This window comes from Micropterus salmoides, unplaced genomic scaffold, assembly GCF_014851395.1.
Source record: "Micropterus salmoides isolate LMB-PRFRI ecotype aquatic unplaced genomic scaffold, ASM1485139v1 Ms_hic_scaffold_9, whole genome shotgun sequence".
NCBI lineage: Eukaryota > Metazoa > Chordata > Actinopteri > Centrarchiformes > Centrarchidae > Micropterus > Micropterus salmoides.
In genome coordinates, this window is record NW_024044681.1 from 33,035,191 (window position 1) to 33,048,507 (window position 13,317).

Below are 13,317 nucleotides of genomic sequence, written 5' to 3' on the forward strand. Positions count from 1 at the left end.
TACAATTGCATTATAGGTGTATTAGAAGATATTCAGTTGCATTATAAGCTTCATTAGGATGCTTTATTGCATTAAAATATAGCTTTTTCTTAATCAGGGGAGGATGAAAATATCATCTTTTGTCTCTATTACATCTCCATGTAGTCTGTAATGGTAAAATAAATATACAATGGATTTATATTCCTTAGCTTCTGAATTTTCAAAGGAGACCAGGATTATGCATCTAGGCCAAATGATTGAGGAGTTATTCCTAATTCATTTTGGGTATGTTATTTTAGGCGTTTTTCCTGGAAAAAGGTGCCTGTGCCCAACAGGATATAGACCATCATTAGAATAAATAACATGGCATGATTACAAAGTTTGTTTATTCTTATATCCAGTGGGGCATGTAGCATTCTGTGGGCCTTTTCTATTATATAAACACTGACAAGATGTGAAAACTGCATGTTTAATTGCCACTACTGCCAGTGAACGGCCAAATCAGTTAGTTGTCACTATTCAAAAAGCAATGCTAATATGTTGAGAAAATACCATTTCTGAATGTGGGATGGTAATTTGATAGCCTATTGCTGTACGTCTCAAAAACCAATACCATGAACATTAAAAAAATACTATTTCTACTTAGCTCTACATGGCAATGAGACAGCAACTGAAAAAGAGGTGATCTCCGCTCTGACTCTTTCACTTCCATTTGCCATTCATAAAACCTTTATTTCTGTACTTTGGGCCGAGGTTTCCTAGAGCGGATTATAAGCATCTCATGAGTCATTTTATTTAATAAAGTTTAACCAGATCTTTCTAGAAATGACATTACAAAGGGTTTCACAGTAATAAAGCGATAAAATGCAATGAGTCAGCATAATTCAAAACAAGGAAAATAAGCAAAGCTACTGTAATTCGGAATATACATTTTCAGCTGCTTAAAGACGTGGTATTATTCTCATTTTCAGGTTCAAAATTATTTAGGGGTTGTACCAGAACAGGTTTAATTTTTAAAAAAACACATATTTTTTTTCCTCAGAATCAGAATGAGAAGGAGCTTTATTGCCAAGTAGTGTTTTACACCTATGAGGAATTTGCTGTGGTGATAGGGTGCTACACGTAGACAAACATACAGTCGACATAAATAAATGTAGAAATATATAAATATGGAATAGAAGAACAACGTTGCAGATATATACATGTGCATTATTCTGGGTCTGTGCCGTGCAGAAGTAACGCAATTTTAGCTATGGAGTGATACATCTTGCCTCTAAATGATCTTTGTTGGGAGTTGCACATGCTCAGTTCCTAATTAAGGCCTACTAGCCAATCAGAAGCAGAGAAGGGCGGGTCAGCTAGAACCCGTAAACAGCTTTGATTCAGCTGTAGGCTACATGTTGCCAACCAGCTTAGCAACATGGACTGGAGCAAGAGTTTCAGAGTGGTGAGTTATTAATCTGTAACAACAGTATTTTTCATCCATAAAGTTTTAACTGAGCTCTGTCTCTACATCACAGTAACAACTTTATGTCCACTGACTGCCTGGAGGGTAGCTAGTGTTTGGAAGGGAGAGGAGAGGTCTGCTGTAGCTCACTGTTTTTCCACCGCTGTTTTTGAGGGCGTGTTGGACTAGCCGCTTGGCGAGCTTTATATGAGGCGCATTTAGCTTTCAAGGGAAACGGCTGGACTACAAACAAGCTGTTTTCAAGCAGTTCAGAGCAGAGTTTTCTGTGGGAGATTGGAACTCACTTTGGGTCTGAATACTTATGACCATGTGATATTTCAGTTTTTCTTTTTTAATAAATTTGCAAAAATTTCTACATTTCTGTTTTTTTCTGTCAAGATGGGGTGCTGAGTGTACATTACTGAGAAATAAAATGAACTTTTTTGATTTTTGGAAAATGGCTGCAATGAAACAAAGTGAAAAATTTAAGGGGTCTGAATACTTTCCGTACCCACTGTAAATGACCCACTAGTGATAAAGGGGTAAAGAGAGACATATAGAAAGGGACAAGTTATCCAAAGTGTTTTAATTGCAGTGCATTTGATGGAGAACTACTATCAAAGATATACACCCCCATCCAAATTGATATAATGTGATACCTTTAGAGAAGCGAGCACTGAGGTAGTAGCCTACATTTCACGTGTTTAGTTGACACAAATGTTTGTCTTAAAACAAGGCAGAGGCAGTAGTTTGAGGATACTCCGTCCTGTGAGTGTGTCTCAGCAGCTTATTCCTACTTTGAATTACACAGCACATGTATACGTCAATAGTGCAGACTCTAAACTGTTTGTTATCAGTGACATGTGTCAAGAGGTACCCTACTAAAACAATATTGGTTAAGTAGAGTACCTCTTCAGGATACAAATAATTGTGTATGAAAAAGCTGTGCCTATGTCGTTAAGCTGTAAAAATTACACAGGTGAATTACATCATAACTATATTAAAAGACTGAGTGTGAAAGTTCATTCTTGACCTTGGAAGCAGTAGTAAGAAAAAAAAAGCACAAGCTTTTTTTCTGAGATTTTAACCAGTCTTTCTCAGCAAATAGAGTTTGTTCAATTATTATTATTATTATTATTATTATGTGAACAGGTGGATGCAGAAATTAAAGTGGGATGCAACTTGCAAAGGGAGAGTTGGATTTGTGTTGAGTGTATCATGAGTTGCAGTAAGAGTCAAATTGTCTGCTTGCGCTGGCTGGCAGGGTTTGCTCCATTAGCCACTTATTTGACTAAAGCAGAGGACAGAAGGCAAATGTGTTCTGTGACTATCTCAACAGGAAATTTGTCACTCAATGTCAAATTGAGACTCTGCTCTTAGTGCAAAATGTGTGTTTATTAAAACAAATAAATAGCTTGGCTTTGTTCAAATACAAATATTTAATCTGTACTAATAATAATAATATGCCAGTAATGAAATGATACACCAGTTGTATTTGTCTTTGTTTTTTTTTTTTAAATCATCAATAAATTCCCTCTGAGCTTCAGATTTAAAGTGCAGTGTGTGATAAAGTAAGTCTTGCTGATTAATGAAGAGGTTCGTCTTCAGCTTCACAGAGAGCTCTCTCACTCGTTCTGTGGAGAAAAAAATATATTTATAGAATTAAATATATGAATCTGTAGACTACAATAATTCACTTCAAACCATTACATGTCACACACGCCTAACCTGCTTGATTCAGATAGGGTCACCTGCTCTAACTTTACCCCTTTATCAGTTGCTTGCTGTCATATCAAATGTGCATTTGTCGTTTAGCTCCATTTATACATACTTGTTTTTATTAACACTTGATCTAATGATTCCATGTAATATCATGAAATTGTAGTACAACTGATCTCACTGAGAAGTAATGCACCACTCTGCAGCTCTATGCAGTTCATCTCAGTGTTTTGGTTCACAGGTCCACATGATTGAGGTATAGTTTTAGCCTTTGGTTAGTGAACCAGAGGTGAAAATATTGGACAGGTAGCTTAGCTAACAGGAGTGAGACCTCAGTGTCCCTGTTGTTAGTTATTTGCCCTCTATCTGATCAGTGTATGAATATGAATGATTTATGATATATGACTGGTGAATGCAGATGTAGTGCGCTATACAAATATGGAGCATTTACATGAAAAATCTGAAATAACTATCAACTACAAAAGAGAACAATAATGTGGAAAATTGTAATCACATTTTTACAGAATACAGAGAATGATATCTCTGTTGCATTAACATACTGTACCTGCATTTGATTATATATCCACTCGATAAAGTAGGTAACATTGCCGTAGACTCCTGGTTTTCTCCTCTGAGCACATCCAATACCCCAGCTAGTGTCTCCTGCCAACCACCATACGTCTCCCTCCTTGACCACTAGGGGCCCTCCACTGTCCCCCTGCAGCACACAGGAGCAATAAACATCTTAGGTGTGTGTGTGTGTGTGTGTGTGTGTGTGTGTGTGTGTGTGTGTGTGTGTGTCAGCCACAGACAACAAACCCAGACTAACCTGACAGGAGTCGACTCCTCCCTGCATTTTGCCGGCACAGATCATGGTCTCAGTGATTTCTCCATTTAACACCGAAGGTGTGTTGCAGGTCTCCCTGCTGTAAATGGTCACCTGGGCCTGATTTAGTTTGTCAGGGGACGGTCCTGAAAAAATGATAAAAAATGAATGACCCACTGTTAACTCAATCAAGTATTACAAAGCATTTTCCATTACTTGTACTTTAAGCCTTAATAAGCAAGTGACCCCTGAAACATTTGAGCAAATAATCTACTGGGAGGGATCAAAAGTCAGTGTTGAGAAACGGATTTGTTTGCCAGGTTCTCAGTCAACATACTGTATATATTCTGCATTCAACTAACACATGAAAATTTGGATATACTGCACAGTGTGCTTAGTGTTTGGCTTACCAGATGACCTCAAAGCTCCCCAACCTGTTATCCAGGCTTGATGTCCAGCAGAGAGGTCCACACCAATGTTGGGGAGACAGACTGGCTTCACTGTTCCTGAGACATAAATGTATGTTATCCATATCAATACAGAATCGTTTAATTAATGAAATGTCAATTTTCGTGGCTTAAGTTCTTACTTGTAAATGTCAGAGGTGTAGAAAGCTTAAGGAGAGCAATGTCATTGTCATTTGTTTTTCGGTCAAATTTTTTGTGACTGATGATTTTGTTGACTGTTTTGCCAGTGCTAAAGCTCATTTCTAACAAGCTCACGCCGCCAGAGTACACCATCCACATTCCTGGAGTGGAGTACCTGTCATGGGGGAAAACAATCAAAATAGTTTAGTGTTTATCAAAATACAGTAAGAAACATTAAACAAAACAGGGCAAATGGCTCAAAGGGCCCTTTACTTTCAAAAGACTAGACGCTCACGTTTGGAAGCAGTGTGCAGCAGATAGGATCCAGTACGGGCTGATGATAGAGCCTCCACAAATGTGTTGTCCGCGAATCTGGAGACTGACCTGCCACGGCCAGGCCCCATTTACTGCCTCAGTGCCACCTACAATACGAGTACTGGGGGCTGCTGAACTCTGTCCACATGCTGAAGATGAAGGAAGAAAAACTTGAATTCAGGCAGGGTCAAGGTTTTGTTTGCTTAGAGATTTTGAAGTACCACTGCCTAGCTGGCTAAACCCAATTTTCAGAACAGCTTTGAACATATAAGCTAAATCCACACATACAGTGGGGGAAATAAGTATTTGACCCCTTGCTGATTTTGCAGGTTTGCCCACTTACAAAGAATGCAACAATCTACAATTTTAATCATATGTACATTCTAACAGTGAAAGACAGAATCCCAAAGAAAATTCCAGAAAATCACATCATATGAATTTATAAAAATTGATAACCATCTGATGAGGAAAAACAAGTATATGACCCCCTACCAAACAGCAAGTATTCTGGCTCCTACAAGCCAGTTAGTCTTTCTTTAAGACACAGTCCCAATCCCAACCAATTATCTACATCAAATACACCTGCCTCACCTCGTTACCTGTATAAAAGACACCTGTCAACACCCAAACAACCAGCATCCAACATCACCACCATGGGCAAGACCAAAGAGCTTTCTACGGACATCAGGGACAAGATTGTTGATCTGCACAAGGCTGGGATGGGCTACAAGAGAATCGGAACGCAACTTGGAGAGAAAAGATCAACTGGCGGTGCAGTTATCAGGAAATGGAAGAAGCACCACACCACCGCCAACCTCCCTCGGTCTGGGCCTCCACACAAGATCTCGCCTCGTGGGGTGTCCCTGATCATGCGAACGATGAGGAATCATCCCAAAACCACAAGGGGGGAACTGATGAATCAACTGAAGGCAGCTGGGACCACAGTTACAAAAGAAACGGTTGGTAACACACTACGCCGTCATGGATTGAAATCCTGCAGCGCACGCAAGGTCCCCCTGCTCAAGAAGAAACATGTACAGGCCCGCATGAAGTTCGCCATTCACCACCTGGACGACTCAGAAGAGGCCTGGAAGAAGGTGATGTGGTCAGATGAGACCAAAATAATTTTTTGGCCTCAACTCAACTCGTCGTGTTTGGAGGGCAAAGAACACCGAGTACAACCCAAAGAAACCATCCCCACCGTCAAGCATGGTGGTGGCAACATCATGCTTTGGGGGTGCTTTTCAGCCAAGGGGACGGGACAACTCCATCGTATTGAGGGGAGGATGGACGGGGCCATGTATCGTGGAATTCCGGACCAACATCTCCTTCCCTCAGTGAGAGAGCTGAAGATGGGTCGAGGATGGGTGTTTCAGCACGACAACGACCCTAAGCACACCGCCAAAGCAACAAAGAGTGGCTGAAGAAGAAGCACATCAAGGTTCTGGAGTGGCCTAGCCAGTCTCCAGACCTGAATCCAATTGAAAATCTTTGGAGGGAGCTTAAAATTCGAGTTGCCAGGCGACAACCTCGGAACCTGAATGATTTGGAGGCTGTCTGCAGGGAGGAGTGGGCCAACATCCCTGCCGAAATGTGCACAAACCTTGTCACCAATATAAAAACCGTTTGACATCTGTGCTGGCCAATAATGGCTTTTCTACAAAATATTAACATACTGTTTGTCCAGGGGGTCAAATACTTGTTTTTCCTCATCAGATGGTTATCAATTTTAATAAATTCATATGATGTGATTTTCTGGAATTTTCTTTGGGATTCTGTCTTTCGCTGTTAGAATGTACATATGATTAAAATTGTAGATTGTTGCATTCTTTGTAAGTGGGCAAACCTGCAAAATCAGCAAGGGGTCAAATACTTATTTCCCCCACTGTATTTCAGTGGTGCAGTTATGTCCCAGTTAAAACAGTAGCTTACCAACACAATTAAGCTTGACAGCTCTGACTGAGCAACTTTGGCTGCAAAAGAAAGGATGATAAAAATTGATATTCAAGACTGCAAATCCAAAACAAGATAATCAACATTTATTTAGGAGTTCTAAACTCCACAGCATTAATATGATACTATACAGTTTCCAATGGGAATTTAATCATTGCTGTACAGCACGACCATAAAGTTCTTATGTAGTGTGTAGGTTGGTATACCTGTAAGTGAGCTGTGACTGTATACGTGATCCATGGTTAGTCCCAGGCTTAAGCTTCATGTATCCCTTTGAGGCCAAAGAACCTGCGCTGATTTGGGTGAAGGAAACATAATCCTGCCTGTAGGAAGGACACAATGACAAACCTGTGATCAGTGTTCTCTCTGCTTTATGTTGCTGCTAATAATACCGTCACATGAAAGTCTAAATGTTGTTTCAGAGGCTTCCCCTTTATGAGAAGAATACATTATGATGAAAACACTGAATAGTTAGAACTTCTAAGGTACCAGCAGCAGCAATATAAGCACTGGCTTTCAAAAACCCATAAGTCATGCTCTATATGTTGACTTTCAGACAGCAGTGGGACAGCACTCTGCATAGGGGGAGCGTGAACAAAAGTAAAGATGGCCGTCAGCACCTATTGTACCCCATCTCCTCACACACAGCTCTCCCATAGTTGTTGTCCCAGTTTTCAGCACACACCGGCCTCCACATTTGGCTGTCAGACGAGTAACTTTCCAGTATGAAGTCGGTCCCCTGGAGGCGAACTGTGAAGCACAGAGGACACTATTCATCCACCACACGGATCACTGATGTGATGCACCAAGTCAGAGACAGTATTTATGTGTGGCAGATTGGTGTGTTGACTTTAAAGTCTTACAGCACTGAGATTCATCCTCCCCATGAGTACAGTCCAAAACGCCATCACACCACTGGGAGGGGCTCAGACATTTCCCACCAGTTGTGCACGACTTCCCCAGTAAACACTCGTAGTATACTGCAAACACACACATATACAGTACACAGCATGGATACAAGAGCACACAGGAATCTGGTGAGATGGTCATTACACCTAATTCATGTGATGACAAAAATCATTTGATGCAGCTGCAAAGATCTACAAATGAACTTACAGAAGTACCAGAGCAAAACGCCAACTGCTGCCAGGATAAGAAGCACACACAGAGATGCACATAGTATCGGTCTCCAGTGACATTTCTTTATTCCTGCAAGGCAAGACAAACAAAGTCATTGATGGAGCTGCATTTGTATCACTTTTACAACAGTGACACAACAGTAATGAATTGTATGAATAATGGTTGTGTAAAACAACAAAAAAAAGCATATTACAAGCTCTTCACAATTTCCAGGTGAAGGCATAGCCGATATTGTACTGCAAATGTGACAACAAGCTAAACATATTGTAAAATGCAGCGTACGAGTCTTATAACACTATCTAACAGAGTAAAGCCACTTCTAACTGCATTATGTTTATAAAGAATTCAAATCCGGTGACTCCATCCGTGGAGGTGGTGAATTCAGTGAGCAGTTTGCCGTTTGCTGAGGCAGTAGGGACACTGCTATTTATACATCACGCACGTATCGGTAGCGACGTCCTATTGGTCGGCTATGTGCACAAAAAAAAATTTCAGTGGGCAAGTGCGTGGAGGAGGAGGTAGTACCCATAGAGTCCAGTAAAGTGCGGAGCCTGTGTGAGATAGAACTGTACTCAAGTATAAGTACTGTTACTTTGCAAAAAACAAGTACTCAAGTAGAAGAAAAAGTGGTCATCAAAATAAATACTTGAGTTGCAAAAGTATTTACTGAAAAAATTACTTGACTATGGAGTAACTTATTAAGAACTTTAAAGAAATGTATTGCATATTTAATTTGGGTGTGTTCTCTTACTTTTACCTGAGGAAGATCATCTGTGGTTGCACTTAAGAGAAAAGTTACTTGAGTACATGTAACGGAGGACATGTACCTTGTCATCACCCACCTCTAAAATCCAACAACCTATGACCATAACGCTTATTTTGTTTCTGTTGAAATTTACTCTCTTGTTCTACAACCTTCCCTACTTGGGTTGCGGGTTGTGCATTGTTTCTTTTTAGCTGAAGAGATAGTAGTTTTTCTACCCCAGATTTGTATTATATGTACTATTTCATGTTTGCCATCATTTCTAATGTGAAATTCCACATTCCCAGTTTCCCAGTAAAGGCAAGGGTGAATTGAAAAAACAAAGCTGAGAACCACAAGGTTCAGCTGCTCTGTGCCAAGTAAGACTGCAACAGCAAAACCTGAGCAAGGTGTATATTATTGCTCATAAATTCAACTTTTCTTCTGCAAAAGAAAAAATGATATCTCTCATTTTAAGTTACTTAGTCTCACTTTAAGTGAGACATACAGTTTGTTTTTAATTTGAAAATAAAAATAAATGAATGATTGTGTGAAACTACAGTGTGGATGTTTGCCTTATGACTGACTTGAACTCATTGTTTACACACCTTTTTATTCCATGGTATCCCTTTACAAAAGGCTTCTGACAAAACCTTAATCAAATACTGTACCTTTCTTTTGTCCTGTGCTTTGCGGTGTTCCAGGTATTACAGTGTGGTGGGTGTGGTGGGTGTTGATGGTATTGGAAGTGACGGCAACATAGCTGGGGGTCTCTTGTGGGAGTTGAGGGTATAAACCCGGTTGTGGGGCATACGAAGGGGGTCTTCTTTCTTCCTCAAGCTGAAACCCTATATTGTCATAGCTGGGGCAATTTGCCTGGAGATACAGTCAAGAGACAGGAATTTAAACATAACGAAGTAAACGTGTGATCTGGCTTCACTCCGAAAAATCATCTATTTCAGGTTAGCAGATGGGGTGAGCAGTGTTGTGAAAGCAGAGATCACATGAGAGTAAACTGTTAAAAAAGAGAAAAATATATGAAAACAATGTACGTGTAAACATTTAGACATGTTGCCTTTTACTGTGTCGCAGCACTTACCTGATTATTATTCATACTGAAACTGGATACACTACCCGGGGAACTACCCAAAACCTGGAAATACACAGTTTTCTTTAAATAAAAATTTATTCCGTACTGGTCATAAGTATGTGATGCACCACTTGACTGAAGTGCAGTATTCCTTAAAACAATATACATAAAACAGAGAAAATGTTATTGCACAACCTCATTTCTTCTTCATGAGGTCAAGCAACATAAAAACTCCCTAAACACAGCAATACACATCAGAAATACTAATTTTCCCATCAAACATTTGGAATTTGCAGTTTCACAAACACGTCCAAGCTGATTTGAGTACTGCTCCACATTTCAAAAATACAATACCAAAAACACTCACACGTTACCTGAGTAAGTTTACACATTTAACACCAATTTCCACCTACCTTGGAATTCCCACAGATCCCTTCAACGCTCTAATTCTGTCTGTCCCTCACTCTCTTTCTCTCTCTGTGTCATGCTCACACTATTCTTTCATGTAATGAACAACCACGACCACACCTTTTACCACTGCGCACACAAGCCAGCCTGTTGGGCACCACTTAGTGTATACAACACTTAAAAAATAAACGTGCAAACAGCAGGTATTGTTGAAGGCCAGCAGTGACAAAGCAGTTATTTTCTGTTCACGAGACTTTATGATTGGGTGAATGAAGTGTGAGCACAGGTCTGTGTTCATCCAGCAGTGGCCGTCCATTGACTTATGGTGTTGTAAAATCTAATTCTCTCTTTTCTTTCTATACAAAAACACAAATAAAATGTTTTGTTAACAAAGTGGGATTTTCTTGAAAATTATTAACATGTTAGGGAACGCCTTCCAGGAACCGAAACAGTCACTGCCATTATAATCACAGTGACAGAGAGCAGGAAGGAGTCAGGTGACAAGTGTTGACACACCAAAAGAAACCATACAGACAGGGCCTTACAGGATAAAAAAAAAATACAATAACACATGCTATTGTTTGTCTTTCTAGAGAAAAGTCTGCTGTTTAATCAGTAACATCCAAACAAATGGGCAAGTAGGCTTCAAAATACTGATGGCTGAAGGACTTTCAGACCCTGTAAATATTTGACAAACTTTAACATTTGACTGTATTAATTGACGGGAAGAGGAAGGAATGGATGAGTCATGCAGTAGGAGTCTGTAAATAACATAATGACCTATTGATATCATGAGCTCAACCTTTGCATACTTTTTAACATACTGCATTTAAATTACCCAACACAAAGCTAGCTTATGCAAAAACATGTTTTGCATAAAAAAAGTCAGGTCCCTGGTCCCAAATATCTATACAAAGACAAAGACCCATGAAGCAGTAAGTACACACCAAAGGTTTCACTTGATTTCTATCACTTAGTATGCATTAATACAGCTATGCTGATTGTAAGCTATTAAAGGAAATGGCGGGAAACAGATTTACCCACAGAAGTAGAGAATGCTGTTTGTATAAATCTTCCTTACCTACAAGAGTTAGTTCATCCAAATCATTATTCCCCCCCAGTTCAGTTGCATGTGCCCAGGTTTTGATACATTCAGCTCTGAAAGTGATTTCTTTCTGGCAAGACATGTTGTGTTTTATATATTTTGTCTTATGTTGCTTTGGACACCAAAAAGGAAAAATAATTAATCTCCACTGCACAGTACTGTTTAAAAGCCAGACTGGTGAAACCTGAACTAAACCCTTTAACCACAAGTTAGTAAGAAAGGAAGTAAAATTGTATTTTTATAGCACCTTTCAAAACCTATGTTACAAAGTGCTTTACAGAAGTTTAAAAGAAACATTAGAGAAGAAGACACAGCACAATAAAAAAAATAAAAACAACACAGTTCAAGACAAAAGTAGACACAGCAGAGTAAAAAAAAAAGAAACATTAAAAAGAAAGACAGTTCAGGGCATCCCAGTCCAAAAATGGTATACACGATAACTCATGTACAATAAGTCTTCAGCTGTGACTTAAAACACTCAAGATAGTTTGCTGACCTGACTCCCAGGGGGGGAGACAGCCTGGGACCAAGGACAGCAAATGCACGGCCCCCTCGCGTTTTCAGTCTTGAACTAAGTATTATTGGCCTTGCTCAGAGGACCTGAGGGGCCTAGCAGAGGTAAAAGGCGTAGTATGTAGTTCACTTACACACTCTGGAGCAAGATTATTCAAAGCGTTAAAGATGAGGAGGATAATCTTCTTGCTGTAGAGTTTTGGACTAACTGGGTGACAGCGTCTTGGCTTAGGCAGGAATAAAATGTATTACAGTAGTCTAGGCAGGAGGACACAAAAGCATGGATGACCTTTTCTAACGTCGGGAAAGATAACAAGGGGCGAATTCATGCAATATTCTTCAGGTGAAAGTAGCAAGACTGAATAACTGCCTTGAAGTTGGTTGTCAAAAATGACGCCCAGGTTTTTGGAAGAGGAATGTTAACTCATAGCCAATGAACCAATGTGTTGGAAGATGCTTGTAGAGACCTGATCTGAACCAGAACTTCAGTTGAACTGTGATTTAGTTGGAAAAAGTTTGAGACATCCAGTTACTAACTTCGACCAGACATTTGTGCAGAGAGGATAAGTTTGAGAGGCCATCAGGCGTAACGGATAAGTAAAACTGTGCATCATCAGCATAGCAGTGATAAAGCACACAGCCAAACTGACGGACCAGATGCCCTACATATTATGAAAATAAAATTCCCCCGAGAATTGACCCCTAAGGCACCCCACAAGTCAGAGGAGCACTGGTGGATGTCTTGTCATCAGCTGATAAGAAAAACTTTGGATAAATAAGAGAAAACCAGTTTAGTGCTATCCCAGAGATCCCAACCTAGCTGCATGAGAATGTCAATTGTGACCCTGAGGAGAGCTGCTCAGTGCTGTTTCTGACGAAAGCCAGATTATTATTTATCAAATATGTCATTCTCTTGGACCAGTTCCAGAAGTTGCTTGCAGACAAATTTTTCTAAAATCTTTAATGTAAATGGTAGCTTGGAAACAGGTTTATAATGTGTTGTATGCTAGGATCTAGGTGCAGTTTCCTTAGCAGGGGTTGTACTGAGGCCACTTATAATAATGTCAGTGGGGCATATGGAAGAACAAGTGTAGGAAGCAGTATCAAATCTTAGCCCCCCCCAACTCCCATACTGAACCTCCTCACACCTGTCTGTTATTTTTCCACAACCCTCCACCAAAGGTGAAAACAGGCTGGAGGCTGGCTTGTTTAAGAGACGATCAGGACTGGATTTGTTTGTGGTGATTAGATTAGTGAAATAAGTTAATTTTGTGATTCAGCTAGATCATCAGGTCTTTCATTTGAGTGTAGTGGACAAACATTTATGTGGTTTTCCCCTTATTGCTCTGCTTGTCTACATTCTCTTTTCTCAGAGTGGATGTTATCATTTACCCAGGGGGATGACTTGGTACTGTTACCACATATTATAGCAGCAACAACAACACAAATATAAATAGACCTTATAACGCGTGCTGTGTAAAGGCAATATAAGG

General features: G+C 39.9%; 1 protein-coding gene across 1 annotated transcript; it reads right to left on the reverse strand.

Annotated features, from left to right (window-relative positions):
• Positions 1–1,993: 1,993 nt before the first annotated feature.
• Positions 1,994–10,356, reverse strand: tmprss2 (transmembrane serine protease 2). Its single transcript, XM_038708140.1, has 14 exons — positions 10,212–10,356; positions 9,808–9,861; positions 9,380–9,584; positions 7,943–8,035; positions 7,690–7,806; positions 7,447–7,576; positions 7,033–7,149; positions 6,806–6,846; positions 4,854–5,022; positions 4,561–4,733; positions 4,382–4,477; positions 3,975–4,117; positions 3,711–3,863; positions 1,994–3,060 (listed from the first exon to the last, which is right to left on the reverse strand). Exons 2-14 carry the CDS (start codon positions 9,820–9,822, stop codon positions 3,052–3,054), a joined length of 1,461 nt encoding a protein of 486 aa, XP_038564068.1. The 5' UTR covers positions 9,823–9,861; positions 10,212–10,356; the 3' UTR covers positions 1,994–3,051.
• Positions 10,357–13,317: the final 2,961 nt, after the last annotated feature.

Coding starts and splice junctions, on each gene's coding strand:
- tmprss2 (XM_038708140.1), bottom strand. Junction 4,478..4,560: donor TACACCTCTGACATTTACAA/GTAAGAACTTAA, acceptor TTTATGTCTCAG/GAACAGTGAAGCCAGTCTGT. Junction 3,864..3,974: donor GAGGAGTCGACTCCTGTCAG/GTTAGTCTGGGT, acceptor TGTGTGCTGCAG/GGGGACAGTGGAGGGCCCCT.